The sequence below is a fragment of the Oncorhynchus nerka genome, linkage group LG9b (genome assembly GCF_034236695.1).
Source record: "Oncorhynchus nerka isolate Pitt River linkage group LG9b, Oner_Uvic_2.0, whole genome shotgun sequence".
NCBI classification, from domain to species: domain Eukaryota; kingdom Metazoa; phylum Chordata; class Actinopteri; order Salmoniformes; family Salmonidae; genus Oncorhynchus; species Oncorhynchus nerka.
The window spans coordinates 8,343,615-8,360,660 of NC_088424.1; the positions used below are offsets into that span (position 1 = coordinate 8,343,615).

General features: G+C 39.9%; 1 protein-coding gene across 2 annotated transcripts in view; it reads right to left on the reverse strand.

The window, feature by feature from the left end:
- The window catches only part of efr3a (EFR3 homolog A (S. cerevisiae)), a 252,918-nt gene that overhangs the window by 28,123 nt on the left and 207,749 nt on the right, over positions 1-17,046 (reverse strand). For both annotated transcript variants that reach the window (XM_029641973.2, XM_029641974.2), the window contains exons 15-18: positions 15,856-15,931; positions 9,916-10,077; positions 6,941-7,072; positions 6,709-6,776 (exon numbers count right to left, since the gene is read on the reverse strand). In XM_029641973.2, the coding sequence (XP_029497833.1) occupies positions 6,709-6,776; positions 6,941-7,072; positions 9,916-10,077; positions 15,856-15,931 (438 nt within the window). The remainder of the gene's footprint in view (positions 1-6,708; positions 6,777-6,940; positions 7,073-9,915; positions 10,078-15,855; positions 15,932-17,046) is intronic.

The window sequence follows — 17,046 nt, forward strand, 5'->3', positions numbered from 1 at the left end:
CTCAAAGGGATTTTCAGCGACTGCTTTTTTATTTTATTTGAAAAACTTCTCTGGTCTTTGTGGTTGGATCGGTGCTTGAAATTCACTACTTGATTGAGGGACCTTACAGATAATTGTACTGTATGTATGTGTGGGGTACAGAATGGGATACCCTAGTAATTTTTAAATTTTTAATTATATATATATTTTTTAATCATATAGAATCCTATAGGATTTTGTATCCACTCTATCAGAATCGTATTGGAATCATATTGGACTACCTTTTTTTCCTAATGAAAATCAAGTTATCCTGTTGGATCCTATAGGTTTTTGATAAGACTGGTAGGATTTTGTCTCCCCAATCAGAATATCATTAGAACTTTTTTTCTTCTTAATTGAACCCATTAAATTATAGTTTGTTGTCATTAGTTCCAATATAATACAACATTTTCGTTGATCGGAAAACAACAGTTCTATATTAATTTCTGTTTCATTCACCTGTAAGAAAACCTTTGTCTTCAAAAGTGACTGATGACTTCACTGATAGGCTAAGTAACGCTGCGAGCTAGTGCAAACTCGCCACCTGTGGCTGTGCAGAGAATCTCCGGTTTTCTATCATTCTTGTTCTAACTGTTTTATCCTTCACTGTGCATGAATGCAACAACTGTGAGTACAGTATTTGTTCCTTATGTTTCCTGACGAAGTGGTCAATGTTTTAGTCATATTTGTCATTGTACAACATTTTATGCACTCATTTTATGCTAACTAAGAAACTACTGTTAGCCACATATTGCCTGTCAACTGACTAGCTAGCTAATTGGATGTGGTCAAACCGTGAGCTTGTGTAATGTAGTAATGCATACTGTCCACGTACAGGAAATTAGCGCACTATTTAATATTCCTAATATTATACATTTCAATTTATGCTGATAGTGTACACATGTATATTTCAATTTAGGCTGATAGTGAACCCATTTCTCACTAGTTTAACCATTTCTAAAGTTAAAAAGAGCTCTTAAGCACAATTTAACCGGGCGCACTAGAAAGAGCTCCCATAATGACTGTGCAGCAGCCCGTTCATTCACCCTGCCTACTTATTATAACCGGTCAAGGCATAGTGTTGATATTATTATATTCATTGCTATTTTAAACCACATTGTATGGACAATCTCACAGCTAAATATGGCACAGAAACAGCCTCTTTCCCGTGTTTCCAGATCTCTGCCTACTCACACCAGTGGCAATTCCCTGAGGTTCTCAACCTCTTCAGCACACCATCACAATATAGGAAAGATTAAAGGCTGCAAGTTCATTTGCAGTATGATCAATTGAAAAATCTTAGCAGATTTTGGAACCAGTCTTATTGGATAAAATCCTATAGGATAGGTTCCAAAATCTGATTGGATTTTCTATTGGAATCATACAGGATTTTTTGACTCGGGTTTCTTTGTGTGTCCTCATCCTTCGGCAATTACCACCATATGTTAAAGGTATGCTACAGGACTTTGGCAATAAAGCAATTTATTTACTTCCCCAGAGTCAAATGAACTTGTGGATACTATATTTACAGTACCATTCAAAAGTTGGGACACACATACAGGGGATTTAAAAAAAACTATTTTCTACATTGTGGAATATTAGTGAAGACATCAAAACTATGAAATAACACATATGGAATCATGCAGTAGCCCAAAAAAGTATTAAACAAATCTAAATATATTTTAGATTCTTCAAAGTAGCCACCCTTTGCTTTGATGACAGCTTTGCACACTCTTGGCATTCTCTCAACCAGCTTCATGAGGAATGCTTTTCCAACAGTCATGAAGAAGTTCCCACATATACTGAGCACTTGTTGGCTGCTTTTTTTTTTCTTTCTTCACTCTGCCGACCAACTAATCCCAAACCATCTAAATTCGTTTGAGGTCGGGTGATTGTGGAGGTCAGGTCATCTAATGCAGCACTCCATCACTCTCCTTGCTCAAATAGCCATTACACAGCCTGGAGGTGTGTTGGGTCATATATTATACACCAGGTTTCCATCCAACCTTTTTATGCGAGTAAAGTACAGTACATGTCGGATAAAACATGTAATGACAGGCCTGATGGAAACAGCAAATTTGTCAGTAAACGTTCCAAATATTGACGACAAAAAATAAGTTAGATGTTTTTGAGTATTTTTTTTGTTGTTGTGAGAAATGGTGCTGGTGGAAATGATATAAAAAAAACAATATTGAAGTAAGCTTGGAGTCACGCGTTATGTTGTGTCGTCCTCGCACTACGACTCGGGAAAGCATCAACCCCACTCTTGTTTAGTGTTTTATGTATTGTAGACTCGTCAATAGAGATGTTAGTATGTTCCAGCGATTTCTGTAAGTCTTTAGCTGTCACTCTAGGATTCTTCTTAACCTCATTGAGCATTCTGTGCTGTGTTCTTGTAGTCATCTTTGCAGGACGGCCACTCTACTCTAGGTAGAGTAGCAACAGTGCTGAACTTTCTTCATTTATAGACAATTTGTCTTACCATGGACTGATGAACATCAAGGCTTATAGAAATACTTTTGTAACCCTTTCCAGCTTTATGCAAGTCAATATTTCTTAATCTTAGGTCTTGTGAGATCTCTTTGTTCGAGGCATGGTTCACATCAGGCAATGCTTCTTGTGAATAGCAAACTCAAATTTTGTGAGTGTTTTTTATAGGGCAAGGCAGCTCTAACCAACATCTCCAATCTCGTCTCATTGATTGGACTCCAAGTTAGCTGACTCCTGACTCCAATTAGCTTTTAGAGAGGTCATTAACCTAGGGGTTCACATACTTCTTCCAACCTACACTGTAAATGTTTAAATGATGTATTTAATATAGACAAGAAAAATACAATAATTTGTCTGTTATTAGTTTAAGCACACTATGTTTGTCAAAGTTGATGACCAATTCATGCAGAAATCCAGGTAATTCCAAAGGGTTCACATCATTTTTCTTGGCTAGCGTGCACGAGCCAGGACCAAAGATGGGCACTTATGCCTATATTTGGCCCAAACATAGACGGTCAGATTTGGACCGGTCCAAATCTGAACCAATCATAGACATCTATGTTTCACAAGTTTGGACAGCACAATGCAGCACAGTGCAGTACAGCAGAGCAGAGTACAGTACACAGTAAAGTATAGTACAGTAGATGAATTTATTTAAATTGACTGACGTCCTTATATGAACCATAACTCAGTAGCATCTTTGAAATTGTTGCATGTTGCGTTTATATTTTTTGTTCAGTGTAGGTGTGCATGCAAAGCAATGCACAACTCCAGATTTCTTACATACTCACTCACATTATTGTGAAGCAAAAGTCCCGACTTTAAATCTTTCTTTTTCTTCTTCACGCTACTCCTCTTACACGGTTTCAGCTAGAAACGCCAATCAAACTGTATAATGTGTACAACAGCCACGGACCGCAAAAGGAATGGATTTTTTTAGGCTGCATTACGACCACACAAAGGGGATGCCACCATAAAATTCGAGCCATTATCAAGTGCTTGTCAAATTGTGAATGAGAGACCGAGTGTGTACAGCCTGCGTAAAAAAAACAAAGCAGAGCTCATGCCTTTCAAGCAACTTTTTTCAAATCATCATTAGAGTTGCATCATGCGGCAAATTAAGCATATAGGAGTACCTATTTCTTTGTTAACCGCTCAACACAGAATAGCAGCATGTGCGCACTCCCTCAAATCGTTTGGAGAAAATATCCTTTCTATGTTATTCAGCTTTGTTCAATTGTAGTCTTCATACCATTAAATAATATATATATAAAATAATGCCACGGAATTCTAAGCAAATCCTGTCTGCTAAATTAACTAGTGTTGTGTCACGTCCACTCCTGCTCCTCCCCTCGACGTCGCTGGTTTACTAACCACCGGTGCTGGCAACCATCATTACGCGCACCTGGCATCAATCATTATGTGTACCTGCACTTCATCATGAGGCACACCTGGACTCCATTACCTCACTCATTACCTCCCCTTTATCGTGCACCTTTAGGTTCTTTCCCCAGGCAGTATTGTTTCTATGTCAAGACTTCTATGTTGTATATTTCCATGTCCTTTGTTATATTAAACTTAGCACCTGCTTCTCGACTCCCAGCGTCTACAATACAGAACAATGCCTCACAAAATGGAAGCAACAAGAAATCAGAACCTCTCCCAGACAGTTGATGAACAGGGATACCTACTTCGTCAACACCACGACCAGCTGGCGCAACTGGGGACGGCTATGGAAGAGGTTCTTCGCACTGTTCAACATCTTGAACATACCCGCGAGGCGTTGCATTCAACTAGCGGAGGATACTCTACCACCAGTCGACCCAGCACACCAGCCCATTCAGCAACCCGCCCAGGTCAGCGATGCCCGCTTGTTCCTCCCGGGGCCCCCACCACGAGAGGACCAAGGTTGCCACGGTTATTTCTCTGCTGAGTGGGCGAGCGTTGGAATGGGCCACGGCTGTCTGGGAGAGAGGAGAGGAGGAGCTGGGTTCGTACAAGTGGTTCATGGCTCTGTTCAGAGGTATCTTCGATCATCCACCGGAGGGCAGGAGGACAAGACTGCTGCAGAGCACGCACTCCCCTTCCGGACAGTAGCAGCATCCAGCGGATGGAATAAGCCAGCGCTTCATAAGCTATTCAGTAGACTGCGCGAGGAGGTCCAGATGGAACTGGCCTGTCGAGACGACAACCTCTCCTTGGACACACTCATCGTGTTGGCCATCTGTCTGGATAACCTACTTCAGGAGCGTCGGCACTCTCATCGCTTCACTCCATCCCTCAGTGACCACTCTGGATCAGAGCCTGAACCCATGGAGGTAGGGGTCACATGCTTCCCTGCGGCAAAGCGACGCAGTCGGAGACAGCTGAGGCTCTCTCTCTATTGTGGTCAATGAGGGCTCCAGCTACAGCAGTGTCCGGTACGTCCCAGCTCGGGAACCACAAGAGCCGAGGGATGGCCACGTGATTTTCCACTTCCTGGGGCAGGTGTGAGTATCTATCCCCTCTTCATCACTTTCTGCCAACCCCTTTTTTTTGTCAATTGCACGTAGTCGACTGTCCCTTATGTACTGTTTCTACAGCGTTGGACTTCTGGGTATAAGCCTCATTCCTTCCATGGGCGGAGTACGCTTCCATGGGTGGAGTACGCACAAAATTTGATACGTTACTCCTCCACCGGGCTGACTCCCTTCTAGTGTGTTCTCGATTTTTAGCCAGCCCTGGCTCAGTGGAGCCCTGGACAGACTGAAGCTCCTGCAGTGGATGAGTGGTTCAGGAGCACAGAAGACATGTGGAGCGAGGCTCACGTTAGACTCCGTGTGCCGTCCACTGTCAGAAGAAGCAGGCAGACCGCCACCGCTGTGAGACTCTCGTGTTCCATCCTGGGGTTGTAGCACAAAGCCATTTGGCATAGCCAGATCAGGACGTAACATACGTGTAACGCAGACGCTGGGGGTCTGGAAGCAAGTACAGGGGGTGAATTTAATACAAAACAAGAGTAGCGTCTGGACATGAGAAACATAACTAATACTGCCTGGGGAAAGAACCAAAGGGGGTGACAGGGATATAAGGGAGTCTCATGAGGCGCAGATGCACGTAATGATGGTGGCAGGTGTGCATAATAAGTAAACTGGCGACAAAGAGCGCCAGAGAGGGGTAGACATGACAATAGGGATAACTCTGAGTATGCTATTCTGTTCCTCTGAAATAGACTAAAGTTTCTTCATATCATGCTTATTTAGATCTGTCTAAAATAATAAAATTTAGGCTATATAATAAAATGTAGGCTATATTACATGGATTTATTAGACTTTTTACATCTTCCAAAGGTCTGCATCAGTGGCTTGTAGGCTGTGTATGGAAGCCAGGAGATGATTAATGTGTTTTTTGTTAATTAACGATCAATTACCGTGAAACAGACAGTTATTTGCTTGACAATCACTGTCTGACAAAATGTTGTGACCGCCACAACCACACAACTCCTGACCACAACAACTGACCAAACAACTCCTGAACACACAACTACTGACCGCAACTACTGACCACAACCACACAACTTTCTGACCAAATCGAATGACCACAAGTACTGACAACAACCACACAACTACTTACCACAACCACACACTTACTAACCACCAACCTATTGACCAAAACTACCGTCCAAAAGTATAGACCAAAACTACTGACCACAATCACTGAGCAAACCCACACAACTACTGACCACAATCACACAACTACTGACCACCACTACAGAACCTCACAACTACTGACCTCCACTACCAGCCAAAAGTACTGACCAAAATCACTGAGTAAAACCACACAACTACTGAAAACAACTACTGAACCACAACTAAATGACCAACCACACATCTACTGACCAAACACAAAACTACTGAACACAACCACACAACTACTGAACATAACCACAAAAACCTACCGCTACTACTGACCTAACATATTGGCCACAAACACACAACTACTGACCACAACATCACAACTACTGACCACAACCACACAGTACTACTGACTAGGGATGGGGCATTTTAAATTCTTTAAATGTGTGCTTCTCATCCATCGCATGAGAGAATATTTCAACAAATCTGATCAATGAATATTTGAATGCAAGGTGAAGAGGAGGTCAGTGCATGAAGGGTAGCTGCCAAAAGATCTGGAGTCAGTAGGCGACCAGACGACACTTACGGACACTTCTCTCTGAAGATGTGCTCAGGGAGGAGGTAAGGGGCCTCCAGGTTCCTCATCTCAATCACCTAGAAGAGTAGAGTGGGATGGAGAGACAGTAAGAGATTGAGGGAGGGGAGGGGAGAGAGAGAGAAGTAAATGTAAACAGATTATTGTGGATGCTGTTACTACTGGCCTACAGACAACTCAACATTTTTTCCTGAACTCTCTCTTTAATTCCAAGGTAATTTACCTTGCTGACGTGTTGACAGAAGGCTGGGTTGGCGATCATCTGACTAAGAAAGTTCAGGTAGGCCGCCACCAGTGCCATGATGCCACAGCGGATGACCATGGGCATGTTCTCCTCATTAGCCAAGGACATATCCTGCAACCAATGAAAAGCTTTAGAAATATGCTACACAAGGGCTTGTTTTGCAACAGATAGAAAGGGGAAAAATGGATTGTCCAGAGAAGAGAAAATGTGCCTTTGGCTTTAGTGTAGCATAGAGCACATTACAACAGCTCTATGGCTAGCTAGCTATCTTATAGAATTATATGCTAGTTGCAATTAATTCAGTCAGGCATTCAACTAATATTTACATTCAATCCACAATGAAGAGAGTTTGCAACCACCTGACTCAGGGTCATGTTCATTACAGCACATCAGTGAAAATGAAAATGAGCGTTTCTTATTGGATAGTATCAGCAGGATTGGATAGGTTACATTTTAAATGTAATCTGTTACTAGTTACCTGCCACATTTTTATCCATAACTTAACTTTTGGATTACCTAAACTCAGTAACAATCTGATGACTTTCTGTTACTTTTGGAGTACTTTCCCCTTAAGAGGCATCAGAAGAAGACCAAAAGAATCCATCAAACACGTTTAGCGTGTCATCATAGTGGTCCTTGACTTGTGGTCAGACTCAGGTGGAACAAACAAACGTACACATTTTTTCAATGCTTATAAACATCCTTTCTGAATTTAAAAGTAATCTAAAATGTAATCTAGTTTTTACAAAGTATCTCTAATCTGATTGGAACATTTTTGCTGGTTTGTGTAACCAATTACAGTTACTGTTTTTCTAATCAGATTACATGTATTCAGTTACTCCCCAACCCAGATAGTATCTTCCTCCTTCAGTCTGTTTGAGTATTTTCTTCAATTTTGTGTCTACTGAACACAAACTTGTTGCACTGCAACAATTCTGAGAGGACATCACTGGCATTTGTATCTGAGGCATTGACTGATCAAATCAAGCTCCTCAAAAGTATTTACTCCCATTCAATCACAGCTGATATCATTTTGCCACAGCTTCCCATGTTGATAGGGCTATTGTAAGTAGTAATTCTGTGCCTGTTCATTTAATTTCAATTGATAGCTCTGTTAGCTACCTTAAGAAACCCACTATCGTTAGCTCAACCTATGCTATTAATAGCTTTGTACCAAGCTATCATTTTGCTACACGTGATCATAAGCATAGGAGTATTGTCAATAGTAATCTTGTGCACACTATCCTGAATTCTACTATTAGCTCTGTACATTTTGAATCCAACCAGGAAGCCTATTGTGGCTCATACAGTTCTGTTGACCAGTGTCACCATGGATACTCCTGCTGTTTTCAAATCTCGCAGAGGGCTTGGAGTGATACATATAAATGTGTAAACTGGACTTTCTGGATGTCTGAGAGTATGACAAGCCCAGACGTTCTGGTTATCTCAGAGACTTGGCTGAATAACTTGATTTATGGACAAGGACGTTGCTAAACAAGAGAAAGGACAAGGGGTTGCTATTTATGTAAGATATTCTCTTATAGCATCATGCACTCTTAGCATCTTTGTCACCAAAATGTGTGAGCTGTTGGTTATAAAAGTGGACTTATGCCAAATTATGCATATATACACTACCGTTTAAAAGTTTGGGGTCACTTAGAAAAGTCCTTGTTTTTAAAAGAAAAGCAACATTTTTGTCTATTAAATAACAATATGTATCAGAAATACAGTGTAGACATTGTTAATGTTGTAAATGACTATTGTAGATTGCAGATTTTTTTTAATGGAATATCTACATAGGCATACAGAGGCCCATTATCAGCAACCATCACTCCTGTGTTCCAATGGCACATTGTGTTAGCTAATCCAAGTTTATCAGTTTAAAAGGCTAATTCATCATTAGAAAACCCTTTTGTAATAGTTAGCACAGCTGAAAACTGTTGTGCTGATTAAAGTAGCAATACAACTGGTCTTCTTTAGTCTAGTTGAGTATCTGGAGCATCAGCATTTGTGGGTTTGAATGCCCAGAAACAAAGAACTGTGGAGGTCTACATTTTTTTCTGATTTCTTTTGATTTTCCCATGATGTCAAGCAAAGAGGCACTAAGTTTGAAGGTAGGCCTTGAAATACATCCACAGATACACCTCCAATTGACTCAAATTATGTCAATTAGCCTATCAGAAGCTTATAAAGCCATGACTTCATTTTCTGGAATTTTCCAAGCTGTTTAAAGGTACAGTCAATTTCGTGTATGTAAACTTCTGACATACTGGAATTGTGATACAGTGAATTATAAGTGAAATAATCTGCCTGTAAACAATTGTTGGACAAATGGCTTGTGTCATGCATAAAGCAGATGTCCAAACCAACTTGCCAAAACTATAGTATGTTAACAAGAAATTTGTAGAGTGGTTGAAAATGAGTTTTAATGACTCCAACCTAAGTGTATGTAAACTTCCGACTTCAACTGTATATGGCTCAATGACACGACTATCGCCCAATACTTCAAACCGAGGAGAAAATTAAAGTTGATCCATAATGCCATAATGTCAACCAGTGCATGAGAGGAAGCCAATTCTGCCAAGTAGTCTGTGTAAGTAGTCATTTCAACATACTAAAGGCTATTTCTCTTAACATCTTCTCGTTATAGCGTTATCTTTCTTGTTGTAAATATGAATTCCTACAAAAACAACTAAAAGCTGGCATCGTTGCTAAGGCAATGTTTTGTTGACAGTTTTTTTCCCTCCCATCATTATGATTAAATTACATTGACTTTACTAAAATGTGTCCTGTGACACAATGACTGATGCCACAGGACACCTATTACCTACATACACATTGCATGGCAACAATTGCAATGAAATTGCACACGTACAAATCTCAAGTTAGGACTCAGCCCCAAATCACCAAAAACCTCTGAAGTTACACCACGCTATCAGTGTCTTCTGTCCTACCTGCAGGGCAAGAGCCAGCCTGATGAGGTCCACCACTACCTCCTCATTGGCCAGCTCAATGGTGAGCACGGCCAGGGTAGTGAAGAGCAGCTCAAAGTTCTTGTGACCGTTGTCCTCCTCCTTACAGCCCAGGTAGATGTGACGGTACAGCTGCTGCCCATGCTGAGAGGAGAGGAAGGGATGGATGAATGTGTAGATGGATAGAAGGAAAGAAGAATGATTGGGTAGATGGATGGAGAGAGGAACTAATTATTTTAAATAAACAAATAATACATTGATATTCTTGTAATTTTGGGCATGTAATTTACCACTCCATCAATATCTTCAGATTTAGTCATTTTCCTTTGGCAACATACGGTACACAAATGCATTTCACAGAATTGAACAATCGAAGAGCCGGAATTTCATAACTAGAATGGTCATGACGGTCATTCTAATATGTGCATTTGAAAACATTTCTATGTGTAAGACAACAGTTGCCTGGCCAGCTAATGGCCCGCCCAACCCTAAACTACATTGAAACTAATTTCACAAATATAATAATAGATATAGTCTGACGGATGACAAAATGATCACTTGTCAAATTGCGAATTAAATGACCAGCACAGCGTGCATTGACAAAGGGAATGGAGCTTACCGGAAAGCATTTTCCCCTACCAGCTGTGCTGCTTCTCCGTGCAGCCCGCACAGCACAACTGGTAGGGGAAACCGCTCGAGTCGCATAAAATGGAATATAACGTTGTGTATAAAGTTCAGAAATACAGAGTTTCATGTATACAAAATCTAAATCATTTTCTGTTTTTAAAAGGATGTATTTGGGTGTTTTTGGAGCCATTGTTCATGTTTTTCTGTAGCCCCCTACTGTAGAACAAGCAATGATGTAGTCTATGTGGTAGGTTTCCAAGTGAAATCCCCCCCCCCCCACAAAAAAGTGTCTGGACCCTTCTATAACATGTAATGTACATACATTTAGATTTAGTTGTAAAATAGTGAACAATCCTTTAAATATGCATATGGTCATTTTGACCATATGATGCTTGAGGTAGAAATGCTCTGAAAGTTTTTGTAATTTATGATATCTCCAAATTACTGCTGGAGTGGAACATACACATACAGTATTTAGGAAAAGTCAGGGACAGGTGGGTTCAAGGTATTTATTGAAATTAAGTTACTGAAAGTCATTACAATTGCTACAAATGGAGTATTTCGAACCATTGAGGAGACGGCAAGTGAGAAAGATGAAAAAAATCTGTCAAACCAAAGAAAGAGAGTAGGTTTTTAGATAACTGATAGAGAGAGCGTGAGAGCGAGAGAGAGTGAACGAGAGACTGAGGGAAAAAAAAAATCTATGTCCATGGAACAGACTAAAGATGAAAAGGTACACAGTATGTTATCGAACCGGTTCAATACGCACACGTGAACCGCGGAATTACGGTATGCCTGTCATTTTCCTATAATTTCCAAAACGTGTTGATTGCGCTGAAGACTACAAGCACGTTGTACATTCAGATCCACAGAACCAGACGCGCAATTTGTGGCCGTTACGGGGCTCCTGAGGGCTGACAAACTTTACTCCACAGCAATGTCTCAATGTAGTGACTGCAACCCCATCCCCTTTCAACAACTAATGGACGATTTGCAATGACATCGCAGTAGGAAACCTCCCTAAGAGGGGCCTCATGAAGAGAGGGGAAACTAAAACAAATATTCTCTGAGCGCCAATGGCGAGCGCTAGCTAAGAGGCACCTTCCAAACACAATTTGCGATAAATTCAGAAACATAAAGAAATAATGAAAGCAGTGGGAGTATTCATAGCCAAATATCTGCAGCCCTATTCAGTGGTTACTGACTCGGGATTTCGTCACCTAATGATATATATATATATATATATTTTTTTACCGCGTTACAATGTTCCCTCCCGGACACATTTCAGCAGCAAAGTAATTCCCAAACTCTGAAACATCACGGTGAGAAAATGAAAAGGAATTGACACAGACACCCTATCTAGCTTTCTCCACTGATAGTTGGACCTCCAGAGCAACTCCAAGCTACCTCACTGTGACGGTTCACTATGTACTGGATTGGGAGATGAAGAGCTACAGGTTGTCAAAACTAAGAAGCACAAACTAAGAAGCACTTTTAATTGTAATGTTTTCTCCCTTCGATTTCATACAGTAGAGACAGAAACCAGGCCTAGTCAGTCAGGCTGCCATTTTTCTGAAAGGAAAGTTTGATTTGTCTATAGACAAAATAAAGAGTTAATTGTTTATTAAAGGGTGATGTGTTTGAATTATTTTCTTAAATATAAAGACACCGAAACCGTAACGTTATAGTGGCCCACAAACTGTGATACATACAGAACGTGGGCCCACTGTACCTGTACATTCCTAGAACAGACAGAGCTAAATATAGCGCCAGACTTTCAATAAGGCCAGAGACAGGTAAATGTGACTGTGGAGCAATGAGGGAGATGCAGCACTGTGAACGAAGAACCCACATTTGCACAATCACTCAACACATCACAAGCTTTAGTAAAGTGGACAACATCACTGGAGCAAATACCTAAAATAGCCATGTTTCTGAGTCAGCGAGCAGTGTCACCATCTTTAATGAAAGAGGAGGTGGTGGGGTAGTTCCTTATTAATTTAGTCAGATATTCAAATACACACTCGATGGCTCATGAAAATAACTTGAAGCCATGACCTAAAAATAACCAACCTACAAGACTGCCTCTGACACTTAATAGCCTTAAGCAGGGTCGTGTTCAGTAGGCACGAAATGTTAGAAAACGGTCCGAAACTGGGTGAAGAAGTGAGGTACTATTTGGTATATTATTAGGATCCCCATTAGCTGTTGCGAAAGCTGCAGTTACACTTCCTGGGGTCCACACAAAACATGACATAATACAGAACATTAATAGACAAGAACAGCTTAAGGACAGAACTATACATTTTAACATATCCAATAAGAAACACTCACTTTCTGTTTAAAAACATTTAGCTGCATGTTGTTACCTAGCACCCTAATCAACACGACCCAGCTGGAGACATAGCTCTCTATCTAGCTACTTATCATATTCCTCTGACAAAGGCGGATTGAGCTCCATTAATTAGCCTTGACAGTGGCAGCGATAGCATGAATGCTAAATTGCTGCAATGTATTCGGTGGCAATAGTTTCTTTATGGGGGACTTGGAAGAGTCGAGGGTAAATGCTAAATGTTGTGGAGCATATCGCAGCTAGGGGAGCCTGAGCTATGGGCTCTGTGTGGATGACATTGTCTCTAGACTATGTTCAGCTTACCTTCCTCATATACAGTGCGGTCTAAAATTATTGGATTCATTGTTAAAGATTAGTAAAAAAACACTATAAAAAAATGATTTATTTTGATAATACAACCAACGCAAAATAACAGTTGTTTTGAAGTTATTTACAATGTTTTAAGGGTTTATTAAGGGTTTATGAAAAATGTATGTCTTCGAACACACGTCTCTTAAAATCAGCTAGACATTGGGACCTCAATAAACTGAATCAGGCATGTAAGTGCTGGGCTGGAACAAAAGCCTGCATCGCTCTATGATGTTCGGATTGTTTATCTGCTTATCTGATTGCTTATGTGGTATTGGCAGGGAGGTGTGGAGTATTGAAAATTAGCCCGTTTGCAAAATCTGGCACATTGACAGAAATGTTGATTAATGTGCAACGTCCCCATCAAATAAACCTAACAAAGTAAAGTAGAATAGTGTATGTTTATTACACTGCAATAAGGCACAACTACCACCAACAGAGGACAGAGCAGCCAGGTCGTTCAAGACTGATGTCAAAATTGTCCTGAGGACGTCTGGAAATGCCTTATAAAAACAGCCACTAGGGGCAACGTTATTACCATCAAGTAGGCTTAGGTTTTGTAATCCAATGACTCTGGATTGCGTGTTCGATTCCTGGTTGCGTGTTCGATTCCAGTCATGGACATTTGTTTTTTATTTTAACCCTATCACAGACCTTAACCCTTACCTTAACCATTTGGAATGAGTGTCTAAACTGAACCCTTACGTTAACCATTTGGAATGAGTGTCTAAACTGAACCCTTACATTAACCATTTGGAATGAGTGTCTAAACTTAACCCTTACCTTAACCATTTGGAATGAGTGTCTAAACTGAACCCTTACATTAACCATTTGGAATGAGTGTCTAAACTGAACCCTTACATTAACCATTTGGAATGAGTGTCTAAACTTAACCCTTACCTTAACCATTTGGAATGAGTGTCTAAACTTAACCCTTACCTTAACCATTTGGAATGAGTTTCTAAACTTAACCCTTATATTAACCATTTGGAATGAGTGTCTAAACTTAACCCTTACCTTAACCATTTGGAATGAGTTTCTAAACTTAACCCTTACATTAACCATTAGGAATGAGTGTCTAAACTGAACCCTTACATTAACCATTTGGAATGAGTGTCTAAACTTAATCCTTACCGTAACCATTTGGAATGAGTGTCTAAACTTAATCCTTACCGTAACCATTTGGAATGAGTGTCTAAACTTAACCCTTACCTTAACCATTTGGAATGAGTGTCTAAACTTAACCCTTACCTTAACCATTTGGAATGAGTGTCTAAACTTAACCCTTACCTTAACCATTTGGAATGAGTGTCTAAACTGAACCCTTACCTTAACCATTTGGAAGGAGTGTCTAAACTGAACCCTTACATTAACCATCTGGAATGAGTGTCTAAACTTAATCCTTACCTTAACCATTTGGAATGAGTGTCTAAACTTAACCCTTACCTTAACCATTTGGAATGAGTGTCTAAACTTAACCCTTACCTTAACCATTTGGAATGAGTGTCTAAACTGAACCCTTACATTAACCATTTGGAATGAGTGTCTAAACTGAACCCTTTCATTAACCATTTGGAAGGAGTGTCTAAACTGAACCCTTACATTAAGCATTTGGAATGAGTGCCTAAACTTAACCCTTACCTTAACCATTTGGAATGAGTGTCTAAACTTAACCCTTACCTTAACCATTTGGAATGAGTGTCTAAACTGAACCCTTACATTAACCATTTGGAAGGAGTGTCTAAACTGAACCCTTACATTAACCATTTGGAAGGAGTGTCTAAACTGAACCCTTACATTAAGCATTTGGAATGAGTGCCTAAACTTAACCCTTACCTTAACCATTTGGAATGAGTGCCTAAACCTAATAATGTTCTAACCCTATCACAAACCTTAACCCTTACCTTAACCATTTGGAATAAGTGCCTAAACTTAATAATGTTCTAACCCTATCACAAACCTTAACCCTTACCTTAACCATTTGGAATAAGTGCCTAAACTTAATAATGTTCTAACCCTATCACAAACCTTAATCCTTACCTTAACCATTTGGAATGAGTGTCTAAACTGAACCCTTACATTAACCATTTGGAATGAGTGTCTAAACTTAACTCTTAACTTCTAAAATTGACTTTTGGAGAAATGGAACGATACAGCACCAGCAACAACAAAAACACTGAAATTTTAAGTTTGGAGAAATGTAGAATAAAGTCAAATTGTGCTGCAGTGAGACTGAGAGCTTGTTGCAGTAAAGAGCTGTGGCAGAACCATTTGTGATCCATAGTAGTTTTCTATGGGGAGCTGTAATGGTGTGTTGCAACTGGCCCCAGCTTGTTATTTATTCGAAGACAAACGGATGGTAACACTGTCTGTGAAAATCAATTATTGCATCAGAGCTACTTATGTGCTGCTTTACCTTTTAACACTGTCTATGAATGAAAAGATAGGGATTTTTATCACCCAAACTAACGACTCATTCTACTAAGCATTATAAATGCAGAACTTCATTACGCAGTCATAATGCATCACAAACAGGTAGTATAATGTGCAATACTGGAAGTGTATAATTTTTTAAGTACAACTTTTTAATTCACCTTTTTCATGAACCCAACGTCTTGTTTCGATATCTTCTCCCTCTTTATCTTCAAGGCCGCCACATTAGGAATGATCCTAACAAATTAGAGAAAGATTCAAACATGAAAGATATATATAGTCGTGAAAGTCACACCCCTTGCACACTATTAAAAAGGACTGGATTTTTCCCCTACCGATTTTCACAACCAAATCCACACATTCAAGGTGAAAGAAAATAATTAGTGATGCACTGATATGACATTTTTGGCCAATACCGATATCCGATATTTTTCTTGCCAAAAAAAAAACGATACCGATTTTAGCAGCCTTTTAAGCATTCTAGTACAGCTAAACACACACATGGATGCAGCGGTGTAAGGCTCGGCATCTCAGTGCAAGAGGGCATCACTACTGGTTCGAATCTAGGCTCTATCACATCCGGCTGTGATTGGGAGTCCCATAGCACAATTGGCCCAGCATCGTTCGGGTTTGGCCAGGGTAGGCCATCATTGTAAAAAATAATTTGTTCTTAACTGACTTGCCTAGTTAAATAAATGTTACACACAGACACACCACACTAACCAAAACGTTATTTTGTTGGCATTTACGTATGTCCTCATTACCAGTAAAACATCATCAAAACCTATTTCTGTCACTTACTTGCTGTGCTGTTTAGTTGTTCATGTCGTTTCATTCTCAACCAGGATTTCTATGGAACGCCGCTTGGGTCTTTGCTATGGAACGCTTGTTGACCAATCATGACCTGAATATGACTGCACGTCACATAATAATTTAATGCGTTCATATATTTTTTTTACGTAGTTATTACACATGGATTACACTATCACTTGTATTTCATGTCACAACGATTCATCGATACATATGCTACGTACGATGCTGGTAAAGTTGTCTCACGCACCTACAGTGCTGGTCATAAATGCTAGCTAGCTCATGGATGCAAATGGATGTGTTTTCTTCCCCCAAAACATATCAAGACGACAGTCTGATTCAGCAGCTATAGTTAGCTAGCTAACTATATAGCTAGGTGTCATCATCTAAAATAACCCTGATTTATAAGACAGTTTTTCTTTGATTAATGGTGGACGGACCCATCTATGTGAAGCTAGCCACAATAAGGATCAGCCACAATAGTGGACTTTGCATTTAGCCTTCAAAATAAAAGTATTGCATAATTCTACTATTTGTATTAA